At 38.3% G+C, this 15309-nt stretch overlaps 2 protein-coding genes across 2 annotated transcripts; both read right to left on the reverse strand.

Annotated features, from left to right (window-relative positions):
* Positions 1-10173: 10173 nt before the first annotated feature.
* LOC125789942 (uncharacterized) lies at positions 10174-13606 on the reverse strand. The gene is made up of 4 exons (XM_049473036.1): positions 13567-13606; positions 13352-13482; positions 11304-11561; positions 10174-10548 (listed from the first exon to the last, which is right to left on the reverse strand). The coding sequence occupies exons 1-4, from the start codon at positions 13604-13606 to the stop codon at positions 10174-10176; spliced, it is 804 nt and encodes a 267-aa protein (XP_049328993.1).
* Positions 13607-14264: 658 nt separating this feature from the next.
* Positions 14265-15071, reverse strand: LOC125789943 (low affinity immunoglobulin epsilon Fc receptor-like). The gene is made up of 2 exons (XM_049473037.1): positions 15062-15071; positions 14265-14882 (listed from the first exon to the last, which is right to left on the reverse strand). The coding sequence occupies exons 1-2, from the start codon at positions 15069-15071 to the stop codon at positions 14515-14517; spliced, it is 378 nt and encodes a 125-aa protein (XP_049328994.1). The 3' UTR covers positions 14265-14514.
* Positions 15072-15309: the final 238 nt, after the last annotated feature.

Genomic DNA, 15309 nt, shown 5'->3' on the forward strand with positions numbered 1-15309 from the left:
GATCATTGTCAGACTTTTTAATTTAATTATTGTTTTCTATGCAACCCATCAAAAGTGCCAAAAATGAACAAAAGATAATAAAGACTATTCTGGAAGAACACAACACATCTGTCACACACTTGGATCTGTCTCCTGGCTCTATCCATATTTCTATATTATCTAAAGTATATGGACAGTAACTTAGTTTTGTAATGCTTTTATTGTACATAATTGATGTTTATTGATGATTGTTTTGTTGATAGGGTAATCAAGTTTAACGTGTATAGAGGTTTACAATCTAAACCTATTAGACTGAAACCTATTAGACTCTGTTGGGTCCTGGCACTGAGCCTTTATTAGTAAACTATTAGTACACATTTTTTAGCATTTTTCAAATTTGAGCTGACTGAGGAGTCAGCAAATAACTTAACCCTTTAAGAACTCCAGCAGCACTGCTGCATCTGATCCACTCACTATACCAGCACAACACACACTAACACCTCATACACCAGTCACAGTGTAGCCCATGTCTGTCTTGTGTTTCTCCTTCATTTGGTCCCATGTGCTCCTGCCCCTCTGTTTACCGGTCATGTTTCCCAGCCATGTGCTATTGATGTGTTTTTGTACCTGTCTCCACCCTAGCTCCGCCCCAGCCCTGCCCTAGCAATTAGTGTTCTCACCTGTGTCTTGTCTGTAACCCCGCCCCCTTGTCATCCAAGCCCAGGTGTTTCTCACTCTCCTCATGTATATAAGCCCCTCTGTTTGAATGTGCAGTGTCGAGTCTTTTGTATCTTTGTCTTCCGTGTACTCTGTGTAGTTTTGTGTTCCGTGGTCCCTGAATCCAGGTCTGTTTTGATATCTTAGTTTACAAAGTTTGTTAAGTATATGTTTCTAGTGTTATTATAGTTATTCTGTGTTTTATTTATTAAGTTACACCTAGTTTTGTTCATAGTTTTCTTAGTTCTGAGTTTTTTGCATTACCCGCGTTTTGTTTACTGATTTGATTTCTCTTGTTTGTTTAATAAATATATACTTTATCACTATATTCTGCACTTATGTCCATCCCCTTACTTACGTGACAACCACCATGCTAATCAGTGCAAATCACTGCAGCTGAAAAACAATGGTGTAGAATGTCTGTAGAAAGAAGGAAGTGGTCATAATTTATGCTTGATAGGTGGAATTGGGCATACATTTCAAAATGCATTTAGTAAGAAAAATACAAATATGTAACACATAAATAATTATAATAAAAACAAGAATGAAAAATATGTCAACCTGTATTAAAAATAAACATGTTACATTTTTTTCAATTAACTCTTTTAAAAGAAAAAGAAAAAAAGTGGTACAGTGTAAGTTTCCTCTTCTGAATTATTATTAATCACTGAATTAATGTAGTATAACTGTTTTATACTGTTTTTGTCTCCTTTGGTCCTGTATCTCCTTATCTCCTCTCAAATCTCTGTTATCTCCAACCCCTCACACACACCTACCTTCTGAGGTCATTTGAATTAGATGACAGCTTACAGGTTCAGGGCCTACGGCACAGGTTTTGCATAACTTTATCAGAAACATCAGAGACATATCAGGTACCTACCGCCACTGCACCTGTTTTGCATATGTTTGGAAACACAGGTCAGTCAGTGTAAAAGTGAAGATGATGATCATGTGCACGCAATGTTGAATTGCTATTGCAGGATCTTTTTAGGAACATGTTTTAATTGCTGTATGAAAAGGGAAGCGAGCATTTGAGTCTTGTTGAATGAATCTTATTGTGTCATTATTTTCATTTTATTGTGTCATTCTGATATTGGGAGTCTGATCAGCCAGATAACTCCAGTTGAAATCAAAACTGTACTAACAATTTAATGACTCACCAGAGTAACTGGAATGATGAAAATTGTGACACATTACACCAGTTTTTCTTTTATTTGCCTTGCTGTTGTTACTAAAGCCAGAAGTAGCTGTCCTTTTACCCTCCTCCTGTGTCTCTGTGACTGTCTTCTGTGTGCTTACATGTGTATTTGTAGCCCCTCCCCCTTGTTACCCAGTCCCTGGTGTTTCCCGTTCCCTGTTCCCTACTGTGTGTATAAATAGTCCTCCTATTAGTTCCTGAGTATTCCGTATTTCCTTTTGTTTCGGTTCTTTAGTTCTACAGTTTTTAGGTTCTTTGTTTTTTGTTTATTTTGTGTTTTTCAATAAATACTCGCAAGTCTGTAGAAGACTAAACATATAATAGAGAACCCCCAGTGAGTAAACTCCCTAAGTGCTGGAGGAGGAAGAAATCTTGGGAGGACCGAGACTCTCATATAGGGTGGGACCATCATCTGCTCAGACAGCTTTGAAATTAATGTAAAAAAGTAATTATACATCCACACAGGTCTTATATGTTCATTTGTATAGCAACACCAGCAATGAAAGCAGTTAGAATTAAACTGTAGTGGAAAGTGAGCAACTAGTGTCAGAGGCATCTTGCAAAAACTGTACAATGAGCAGCTGATCTGTGTTGGGTGGTGGATGGTGGATGGGGAAGGCTGACTTCCAGGAACTTCCATTAGTCTGGCCGGACAGGGGGACATGAGCCGCCAAATTCTCCTAACTAAACAGTGCTTTGACTTATTTCTAAGAAATGCTGAGATAATTTTAAGAAATCTTTCTACGCCATATCTTTCTGATCCTATCAGCAACATTTAAAACAAACCCGAGACATCTAACCTTCCCCTCACCAATATGACTCTCATCAAGTAGGAACCTCCCTTTCGTTCCCAGTGTTTCACTGAATTAGACCCACAACACCTCCACAAGACTCAGCAGTGATTCCTGGAGCGGCAAACTTACTATCAGGGGGGTCAGGGGTTAACAATATATGAATATATATACTCAGAACTGAATGGTGTCATTAAAGCCATGCTGGTTATTTGTTTTGTAAATCCATCTGCAGTGGGCTACGTTTCCTCTTCACAGGTACTGCCCAAATACCATCATGGAAGCTGTTGTAGCCTTAGGGCAGATTAAAGCAAATCAGAGATGCTATCTTCATAGAATTGCGTGCAAGAGAGGAGGAAGCGATATTAGAGAGAATAATAAAGAAAGAGGAGAGATACTGTACAGATCTGTGGTGGGTTTCCCGAAAGCTTCGTAACGCTAAAAACTTTGTTAACTCGTACTTAAGATTGATCGTTAATTAAAGAGTGTTTCCCAAACCAGTGCGTAACTAAAGTACTACGTAAACTCGCTCGCAGATTAACGAGTAACCTGACCCAATCGTTATTTTTAGAGAGTTTCTTTAGGGGATCTCGACTTGCAGTTCAGCACCTTAAACACCAGGGACCGCCAATTTTGAGGGAGAAAAATTATAATTTCCATGGTTGAAGCAATTATATTATGTTACTATTAATTATAATCAATTATATATTTATATAATTATATAATTATAATTATATTATATTATATTATATTATATTTTATTATATTATTTCCCGTGTCTGCTGGTGCTCCGGTTTCCTCCCACAGTCCAAAGACTTCAGGCTAACGGAATGTCGGATAAAAATTGCCCCTTAGGTGTGAGTGTGTGCGTGGATGTGTGTGTCTGTCTGCCCTGCGATGGATTGCCGGCCTGTCCAGGGTGTATCCTGCCTTCCGCCCGATGCCAGCTGGGATAGACTCCAGCCCCCCGCGACCCTTAACGGATAAAGCGGTTGACGATGAGTGAGTAAGTGAGTGAATGAGTTATATTATATTATATTATATTATATTATATTATAATGCCAACTTTGTCTGTGGCTTGTTGTCTAACTGGGCATATTGGAATTGACCAATCAAACCCACGAACAAATAGTTAAAATCCAGATTCCTGCAGATGATGTTCACGGTCTAAGCAAAGCTGCAAAGTCACCAAGTCCGTGGATTCTGTAATCAGGCTGTTACTGTGGAATACACACTTATATACACTTCCAACCAGGGAATTACAGCACAACATAATATATTCCATGCTATTGGGAAAATTCCTGGTAATGTAGGTCTGGTGCAGGGGACGCCTGCGGTGTCTTTAATCACACCTACACGTATTGTAAAGGGTATCAGTGAATGTGCAGGTAATATTTAATATTATTCCTTAATCAGGTGCTTCTAACCAACACTGTGGCCATTCATCTGGGCAAACTCTGGGGTGTGTCAGCTCGCAAATATATAAGTACCAGTCAAAAGTTGACACGTCTCATTTAATGTTTTTATTAATTTTTTTCTACATTGTCGATTAATATTAAAACCATGAAAACTATAAATTGACTCATATGGAATTATCTAGTAAACAAAAAGGTGCATGGCCTTCATAATCCCCTGACCTAAACCCAACTGAGATGGTGATTTAGGATGAGCTGGAGCTTTACAGAGTGTATAAAGTATAATAAAACATACTCCTGTTGGATTTATATATATATATATATATATATATATATATATATATATATATATATATATATATATACGTGTATGTATTATATGTATATGTATTATTATATTATTTTTATATTATTATTAATAATAATAATAATAATAATAATAATAATAATAATAATAATAAATTAATATTAGTATAATATATATTAATATAATATATATAAAAAATAATAGTTTTAAAAAAGTAAAAAAAAGTTTAATGTTTTAAAATAGATTAGATTTTCGAGTATTTATTTAGACATGTATCTTTAGGAGTATTTTATTAATGCCAAAGTACATCCTTTTGTAATTTAAATATTATAATTTGTATAATGGTGTTGATTACAACACATTTCTACGTTTTTAGGGTGTAATAGTGAATAAATACTGCATATTGCAGTGTTGAATCGGTATTTGTGGATCGATTGAGCGCGCTGTTTCGGGGAAGGAGTCAACAAAGACGTTCTTTAACCTCGTTCGTTAATTTTCACGTTGTGAAGCTCTTTGGGAAACACTTGCAGAACTGGCTCGTTCTTTACTCACGTCATTCGTTAGTTCGTTCGTTATTCGCTAAGGTTGATCGTTTTCGGGAAACCCACCCCAGAACAGGAGGTGAAGAACGAAATAGACACATCAGGACGAAGAAATCAGATCTGAACATCTAGATTCCAGAAATGGATCAAAAGTGGATCTCAATCTTCTTGCTGATCTCAGGTCAGTGTAAATAATTTAGTACTAAATTACACACTGGATAATACATTTTGAGCTGTTTTTTCACTTTTCTAAGCACATGTATCTCCAGACACTCATGTTGTCATGAGTTTTAGTTATGATTTTTGTGCACTGCAAGCTTACTACTGAGAAAAACTAGGGTAAAAAGTGACTTACTTTATTTTTGACAATAGACCATGTTTAAAACAATACTGTTTAAAAACAATATATATACAATATACATTTGAAATCATGTTTTTCTCTGTATATTTAAAATATTCTGTTCACCTCATCTTTAAAAAGTAATTAGACTAATTTAACACAACGTCACATAGTAAAATTGGGCGGCACGGTGGCTTAGTGGTTAGCACGTTCGCCTCTCAGCAGTGGAGTCTTGGGTTCAAGTCCCTATCTGGGTGGAGTTTCCATGTTCTTCCCAGCGTGGGTTTCCTCGCTGGGAATTTTCTGCCCAGAAAATTGAACACTCTAAATTGATCTGGTAAATTGGACACTCTTAATTGATCTGGTGTGTATGTGTGTAAAGTGTCTGGTGTGTATGTAAGTTTGTGTGTGTACATGTATGTATGACTGTGCCCAGATATGTATTGGCACTCTGTCCTGGGTAAATGCAGTAGTGCCCGATGCAGTCAGTTTTATCTAATTTTGTTTTTCAGAAAAGAAGACAGGAACTGAGAGATACGTATTCATTAATGAGACAAAGACCTGGCCTGAAGCTCAGAGCTACTGCATAGAACATCACACAGACCTGCCCAGTGTGAGGAACCAGATAGAGAACCAGCTAATCTGGAGTGTGTTAAAAACTGATGACAGGAATTGGATTGGCCTGTTTAATGTCTCGTCCCACGTCCCAAATCAACAGCCGGAGCAGCGGGACCGCGACCCTGACAACACGGGTTCGATCCTGCACGAGAAGCGCTGTGTTTATTTCTTTTTTTTCCTTACCACGTCTGCACAGATCTGATTGACTGAAGAGAGCGTTTGGTGATCTTACTCCACATGTGATTGGTCTGTGATTTACTGCGCCGCAAAGCATGTATACAAATAAAAACCTTCTCAGTAGGTTTGGGTCCACATTGGACAACGTTTGGGTCCGGACCAAGACCGTGGTCCGCCCATTAGTGACCTCGGCCCTAGGCTAATGACTTTTCTAAGAGCTAATTGAAGGCAGGATGTGATGAGACTGGATATGTTGATTAAAGCTGCCCTGCACTATAAAAACACACCAGATTTGAGTTTGCTGTCCTTAAGAAGCATTGCTGCTTGATGTGAATCATGCCTTGAACAAAAGATCAACCTCTCAGAAGACCTATGTTCAAGAATTGTTGACTTGCATGAAGCTGGAAAGGGTTACAAAAGTATGTCTAAAAGCCTTGATGTTCATGTGTCCACGGTAAGACAGATGATCTACAAATGGAGAAATTTCAGCATTGCTGCTACTCTCCCTAGGCACAGTCATCCTGTAAAGATGACAGCAAAGGCAAAGCACAGAATAATAAATGGGGTGGGAAAGACTCCTAGTTTGTCAGCTGAAGAAATCTGTGGCACATACTAACATTTTTGTTGACAAATCAACAACAAGGAAAACATTAAACAAGAATGTAGCTCATGGGAGGACACAACGGAGGAAGCCACTGCTGTAAAAAAAAAAAAACATTGCTGCACGTTTGAAGTTTGTGAAAGAGCACCTGGATGTTCCACAGCACTACAGGCTAAATATTCTGTGGACAGATGAAACCAAAATTGAGTTGTCTGGATGAAACACACAACGCTATCTGTGGAGAAAACAGGCACAGTACACCATCATCAAATCCATATCCCAACTGTGAAACATGGTGGAGGGGGCATCATGGTTTGGAGCTGCTTTGCTGCCTCAGTTACTGGACGGATTGCCGTGATCAAAGGAAAAATGAATTCCCAGTTATGCAAGACATTTTGCAGAAAAACTTGGGACCATCTGTCCCCCAACTGAAGCTCAAAAGAGGATGGATGATTCAACAGGACAACGACCCAAAACACAGAAGTAAATAAACAACCGAACGGCTTCAACAGAAGAAAATACTGGGCCTTCTGGAGAGTCCTGACCGCCTGAACCCAACTGAGACGCTGTGTACTGACCGCAAGAGAGTGATTCACTCCAGATATCTCGAGAATATTGCAGAACTGAAACAGTTTAGTGAAGAGGAATGATCCAGAATTCCTCCTGACCATTCTGCAGGTCTGATCTGCAACTACAGGAAACATTTAGTTGAGGTTTTTGCTGCCAAAGGAGGATAAACAAGTTATTAGTAATTAAACCATGTGGGAATACGGTGTGGTATTAGTTTAAGCAGACTGTGTTTGTCAATTGTTGTGACTTTATGCAAAAATCCAAGTAATCTTAAAGAGTTCACATACTTTTTATTGCAACTGTACTAAACTGCATCTACTTTTTCATGTATGAGCTTCTTTATCTGTATTCCATGGGATTTCATCAGTTACTAAACTTTAAAATTAATAAATAAGGACAGTAACTCAGTTTTGTAATGTTGTCATTGTACATAAATTATGTTTATTGATAATTTTACGGCTGATAGTATGCACAGATTAGACTGATAAAGTCTGCTGAGATCTGAGAGCATAACTTAGATTACATAAATTTCTGTATATTATATTTGTATTCTTCTTGTATTCTGATCTTTACGTATTTTATTCTATTCTTTTAATCATAATAAAAGTGTTTTCACTGAATGAGTTATTTGAATAAATCAGATGAAAACAGATCATGTGTGATTCTGTTTGTTCTTTGCGAATGGGTAGCATATACTTATTGTCTTCCATTAAAACTAAACAGTCTATATGGCAGGAATGATGAAAACGGTGACACATCAACTCACTTTATATTAGCTTATAATAATGATTTATATTTTATATAATGTAACCGTTTGGCTATACTGCTTCTACTTTTTTCATGTATGTGCTTGTTTATCTGTATCTCAAAGACTTTCTTTAATTAATGAACTTGAAAAAAAAAGCAAAAGTTTAATAAGTATTTGGACAGTAAGTCAGTAACTTGTACTGTTTTCATTGTAGATAATTGATATTTATTTATGATTTTCTGCTGATAGGGGTAGCAGGTTTAAAGTAACATGGTTTTATGCCATATGAAATATTATAGGAATTACACATTGTACTTGGGTAACGTTTATGGTTGTGTTAAAATGTGGGTTAATCTTAGTTTTAGTTAGAGGTAAAGAGTAAGTTTGGCTAAACTGAGGTCAAGGTAAGGATATGGTTAACTTGAGGTGTAGTACATTAAGTTTAGGTTTAGTGTAGGTTTTCTTACTCTGGGGCTAAACATCCATTTGACTTTGTTTCAAGTCAAGTTAAATTTATTTTTATAGAACTTTTTACAACTGATGTCACAAAGCAGCTTCACAGAAATGTGACCACAGGACAGAAAAACAGGCAAAACATTCAACATAAAATACAGAATACAGAACCCCCAGTAAATGTGGAGGCAAGGAAAAATCACCTTTAGAGCTGCAGGAGGAAGAAACCTTGGGAGGACCAAGACTCACATATATGTGGGGTCCATCATCCTACCACTGGTCAGTAGATTTTAATTGAATGTTAAAATGTCTTTTTATGTCCACATCTTACTGTATATATTCAGGAGTATAGCAACACCAGCAATGAAAGCAGTTCATATAAACTTTGATGTAATTGGTTGTGGAAAGTGAGTCACTAGTCCGAGGCAAAACTGGATGATGGGCAGCTGATCTGTGATGGAGACAGGGACAGGAAAACCTGAGGGTCCAACGTCCCTTGATATCAGGTTGGACAGGTGGGTAGTCAGCAACTCAGAGGAGCAAATTTAACCCATTAAAATGCCTTGTACCATATATGGGCTAAAGGTGTAGGTGATACAAAACCTTTTTTTCTACAGTAAAAAAAAATGATGGTTTTGAAATCTCCTACAGGACACTTGGAGAAGCTGCCTGTTCACTTTCTCTCTACTCCAATTAATAATTCCAGATCAGTAACAACAGGAATCAACCCGAATTCTGCATGTTTGAAAATAGATGTAAAACTAGACAAACATAATGAAACTAAAGGTTTGGAGGACATGAACTGTTTAATTTGTATTCAGGAAAATATTGATTTTAATATGAAGTTCAGGAAAGAGCCAATGTTCTGATTTTGTTCATTATGTTTTGACATTAGCAGATTAACTTGAATATGTTTTTGTTTACATTTTGTATTACAGTTACAATTATGCTTTTCATAATTGATGTTTGTGCTGATTGTGTTAATGTATTGTGTTAATCTAGAGTTGTCTTTATCATCATTGTGCACGTTGTCACTTTGTTTGATAGATAGATAGATAGATAGATAGATAGATAGATAGATAGATAGATAGATAGATAGATAGATAGATAGATAGATAGATAGATAGATAGATAGATAGATAGATACTTTATTGATCCCCGAGGGGAAATACTTGATAGGTTGCATAGATAATCCGTAATGAATTGTATTATAGTATAGTAAGAAATGAAAGTCAGACAGTGAACTGATTTTATTAAATTTATTCAAATAACTCATCCAGTAAGAGCAGTGTCATGATCATTAACATAGGTGTAAAATTACATTTTTTTATCTTAAAAATATAAGAAATAATAACATAAGCTTCAAGTTTTGGTCTCAGAGCTCTGCTCTAAATTCGAGCAGGCTTTTCACTGTCCAAATGCTTATGAATTGATTTTCTAAACTTCACAGTTTAGTAAGTGATAAAAGTCATTGGAAAGAGGTAAATAGGCAAAAATAAGAAACAAGGAAATGCATTTAACCTTAACAGTTACAGCACATACAGTATGAAGCACTTGGTTAAGCTAATAAACAGTGAATATGGTAAACCTGTTGAGCTGCTGATTCTGGGCAAGAAAAATCTTCACACCTGGTTTCAATCTGGGAAAAATAATGAATAATTAAGATTTTATGTCATGTCTATATGCACATTTTGTACAAAGCACACATAAAAACTACCTAACCCTCATATCTTATGCAGATGAAGTTCAGATTCTGGTTCTCAGGCAGGCTGACCCACTTCTGATCTCCTCTAGCCTGCACCGCTCCGGTTCTCTCTATAGGCTCACAGTGTTCTCCCTCTGCACCGTTACCTGGAGCCCAGTTCTCATAGCAGATGGTAAACCCACTCGTCCAGAACCAGAATCCCTGAGTGCAGGTGTGACGCAGACCCAGCCACACATGATCAGTGGAGGCTTTCTGAGCCACATCCTTCACCCAGAGCTGGATCTCCTCAGAGTGAACTGAGACCAGGTCCACATGATTCTCTCTGCAGTATCTCAGAGCTCCTTTCCAGCTCAGATTCTGCTGGATCAAGATCAGCTCATCTGGAGATGGAAGAATAAGGGCATAAATGAACAGTAAATGTTCTAAAATAGTTCTGCTGCAGAGAGATTTGCAATAAACCATTTTTATAAAAATATAAACCAAATAAAAGTTTTGTTAATATACATTAAGTATAACTTACTCTCATGGCAGATGAAAGGGTGCTGTTCCCCACATTCTATATTATGCCACTGACCCTGGTGCTTCACAGAAGCTGCAGCACAATTTGTATTATAAGTATTATCTGGCTGATTAGAGTTCCAGTATCGAAATGAGGAGCTACTTTGATCTGACCACTTCCAGGTGTTGTTAATGTCTTTAGAAAGACCGATCCAGAAATGATTATCATTTCCTGCTGCATAGACCATTTCTCTCTCATTCTCGTTCCTCACACTGGCCAGATCTGTGTGATTCTCTCTGCAGTAGCTCTGAGCTTCACTCCAGGTCTTTTTGTTATTAATGAATACGTATCTCTCATTGTTTGGTTTATTTTCTGAAAGACATTAAACTGTACAGTAAATAACAGAACACCAAGTTAAACAGCCAATCAGATTTCAGTATTGTCCAAACCTGTATCTAGAGTAAAAGTTCCTACCGTCAAAACAAACAAAAGTATGTTTACTCCCACAGTTGTCATCAAACCACTTTTTATCAAATTTATACATCGCAACACAGAACTCTATTCCTCCACGATTATCTGGTTCCCCACTGCTCCAGTTCTGGTCTGTATCTTCTACAGTGTAGAAATTTCCATCTGGCAGAGACCACCGCCATTTCCCAGTGTTCCCTCTGTTCAGACCAATCCAAACATCACCGACAGTTTTATCCTTCAGAGTCTCATTCAGCTTCTTCATCTCGTCCATGTTGTTGATGGTGGCCAGATCAGTGTAGGTCTTTCTGCAGTAGCTCTGAGCTTCAGTCCAGGTTTTATTCTCATTCACAAAGTGATACCGATGAGGAACGTATGAAGATACACCACACACAGCTGTGAAGATCAGGAGAAAGTGTGGAAACTTGACTAACTAACATTAATTAATACAATAATTAATCCATATTTTATGCTCATTACACACTAAAATAAAAAGTAAAGCATTTGCTAACATGAGCAACACATGAGATACTACATTAATAATGTTAGCCACTGTTAGGTAGAGAAGAAATAACTGCATTAATGTTCCCATGTATTGCAGTTGTGCGTACTGGTTGGATAAGCATTTTTAAATATCGATTAAAAATTAAAACGCAGTTATAAACTTATAAAGTTGGCTGTACTACCTTTTATGCAGTGGTACCTGGTTCCTCTATTTATTTATTCACAAACATTAATTGATGTAATGTTTAGTATTTTAGGTAATTACTTTTAGTTTAAATGCTTTGTATTCAAACCAATAATGCCATTGTTATTAGTTAGGTCTGTTAAACATTATTACACACTTATGCAGCTCTGTTCACTGAATTTATTATACCCTATGTAAAGTGAAAATCAAAGAATGCAAAGATACAGCTATTCAGGACAATTTACAAAAAAGCTAAATGTGTTAGCCGGTTTCTAAGTAAGTACTAATGAGGCTCTTAGTACATACAAAATTCACACTGACCTGAGAACAGTAAGAAGACTGAGATCCACTTCGGATCCATCCCTAGAATCAAATATCTACTATTATGTGTTGCCATAGATGATCAGATCTGATTTGTCTGTCCAGATGTGTTTCCGTCGTTCTTCACCTCCTGTTCTGATCAGTACAGTGTCTCACCTTTTTCTTTTGATTCTCTCTAATATCGCTCCACCCCTCTTGCACACAATTCTGTAGAGATAGCATCTCTGATTTGGTTTGATTTTGTCAGAGCTAGGTCAGCGGCAGTTCAACTGACAGTATTTGGGCATTGCACGTGAAGAGGAAATGTATTTACAAAACAAATATGCAGCATGGCTTAAATGTCACCATTCAGTTCTGGGTTGATGTTCGTATACTGTTAACCCCTAAGAGGTAACAAATTGCTGACTTAAAAAATTTACCAATGGATTCAATCAAAATGAACATAATTGAGTTGCATGGATGTTGTCTCTTCACTCACTAGAAATAAATACAGAAATGAAGTGTACAGAACAAAAGTTGATAAGTTAATACAGGCTTGTCTGTTCACATGGATACAATATGTACAGTCGCTCTATGGACGAACACGTTACCCTTGTCCATCAGGTTCTCCAACTACTTCAAAAGAACCACCTCTGCGTCAAACTGAAAAAGAGTTCCATGAGCAGTCCATCTCATTTTTTGGGCGTTGTCGAGTCCCATAACGCTCTGCGCATGGACGCCACCAAGGTCAAGCCAGTCGAGAATTGGCCCCGGCCCACATCTGTGCAACTGGTCCAGCGCTTCCTGGGCTTTGCTAACTTTTTCCAAAGGTTTGTGAGGAATTTTAGCGCTGTGGCCTTCCCGCTAACCTCTCTAATGACCCGGGCTTCGGTTCTCTAACTGCATGACCCCCAGACTCCCGTTTGTCGTAGAGGTAGACTAGGTTCTGGGGTGCCTTTTGCTGTTTGCTGGGGGCAGAAGCCAGCTTGTCGTGAGGGTTCCAACCTCAGTCCAACGGCCAGACAGAGAGGGTCAACCAGGACCTAGAACAGATCCTCTGCTGTCTGGCCTCTTCAGCTCTGTCCGACTAGTTAAAGTAGGCAGAGTATGCCCACAACACTCTCTGGCACTCATCTCTGGGGATGTCGCCATTCGAGTGCCAGTTTGGGTATGCTTCGCTTTTGGGGTATGCTTTTCCTGGACAGAAGACAGTCACGGGAGACTCTTTAGCTGACCAGATGGTCCACCATTGCCGCAGAGAGTGGAGGAGGGCCCAGGCTGCCCTCTTGTCTGCCAGGGTGACCCAGAAGCGCCACACAGACAGGAGGCTGCAGGTTGCCCCCTCTTATCGGGATGGTCAACGAGTCTGTTTGTTGGCCAAGGACATCCACAAAAACTGGCCCCACGTTACCTGGAACCCTTAGTGCACTGGATTAATCCAGTTTTGTACCTCCTTGCCCTGCCACCTGCCTTGAAGGTCCACCAACCATCCACGTGTCCCGCCTAAAGCCCTACCTTTGTTCTGTGGGCCCTGCCTCTTTCCTCAGTCCCCATACTGTGGACGGTACCTCCGCCTACATTGTCCGACAACTCCTGAAGGGAACAAGTCCACTCCAGTACCTGAGAAAGGTCCTGGGTGAAGCTTTGAAGCTCTTATCTATGCTAGTTTCTTGAGCGAGCCTCGGCTCTTTTCTTTTCCCACTGTTCTATCCATGTTTTCGGGGGCTCCACACAATTTTTGTGGGTTTTTTTCTCCCTTTTTCTCACCTGCTTTGAGACCCTGCTGCTCTGCAATTGGGTTCTGCAACCCTCTGGGCTGGAGAGCTGCTGCTCCCCAACCTACTGTAGATGGGTTGCATAGATAATCCATTGTATTGTATACAGTGAATTGTATTGTAGTAAGAAAAGAAAGTCTGACAATGAACTGATTTTATTAAATTTATTCAAATAACTCATCCAATAAGAACAGTGTCATGATGATTAACATAATTGTATAAAATACATTTATACGAAATGTACAGAAAATACTTCAAATACATATATATATATATATATATATATATATATATATTTTTATTTTTTATTTTTTTTACAAATGTAAGAAATAATAAAGTAATAATAGTAGTTATAATAGTAAGTGGTGAAAATCATTAGAAAAAGGTAAAGAGGCACAAATATGAAACAAGGAAATGCATTTAATCTTAACAGTTACAGTACATACAGTATAAAGCACTACTTTAAGCTAATATACAGAGAATGTGGTAAAGCTGTTAAGCTGCTGATTCTGGGCAACAAAATTCTACACACCTGATTTCTACCTGGGAAAAATAATGAATAATTAAGATTTTATGTCGTGTCTATTTGCACATTTTGTACAAATCACACATAAACACTAAATCTAACCTTCATATCTGATGCAGATGAAGTTGAGAGTCTGGTTCTCAGGCAGGCTGACCCACTGCTGATCTCCTCTAGCCTGCACCGCTCCGGTTCTCTCTACAGGACTGCAGTCTTCTCCTTCTGTCCCGTTACCTGGAGCCCAGTTATCATAGCAGACGGAAAACCCACTCGTCCAGAACCAGAATCCCTGAGTGCAGGTGTGACGCAGACCCAGCCACACATGATCAGTGGAGGCTTTCTGAGCCACATCCTCCACCCAGAGCTGGATCTCCTCAGAGTGAACTGAGACCAGGTCCACATGATTCTCTCTGCAGTATCTCAGAGCTCCTTTCCAGCTCAGATTCTCCTGGATCAAGATCAGTTCATCTGGAGAGACAAGAAAAGGGGAAAAACTGACCATGAAATATTTTGAGATAGTTCTGCTGATTTTATCAGAGAGATTTGCAGTAAACACTCTATTTCAAAATTATTTAAGATAATTAAGCCATTTTAAAGGTTTAATTGAAGAAATACTTAATTTTCTAATTTAATTAGCCAAATATCACTTACTCTCATGGCAGATGAAAGGGTGCTGTTCCTCACATCTTATATCTTCCCACTGACCCTGGTCCTTCACAGACACTGCAGCACATTTTGTAAGATCATTATTATCTGGCTGGGTAGAATTCCAGTATCGGAATGAGGAGCTACTCTGATCCGACCACTTCCAGGAGTCGTTAAACAGGCCGATCCAGAAATGATTATTATTTATGGTCGCATTTATGATCAGCTGGCTCTCAGTCGGGTTCCTCAC

The sequence above is a fragment of the Astyanax mexicanus genome, unplaced genomic scaffold, assembly GCF_023375975.1.
Source record: "Astyanax mexicanus isolate ESR-SI-001 unplaced genomic scaffold, AstMex3_surface scaffold_33, whole genome shotgun sequence".
Taxonomy (NCBI): Eukaryota; Metazoa; Chordata; class Actinopteri; order Characiformes; family Acestrorhamphidae; genus Astyanax; species Astyanax mexicanus.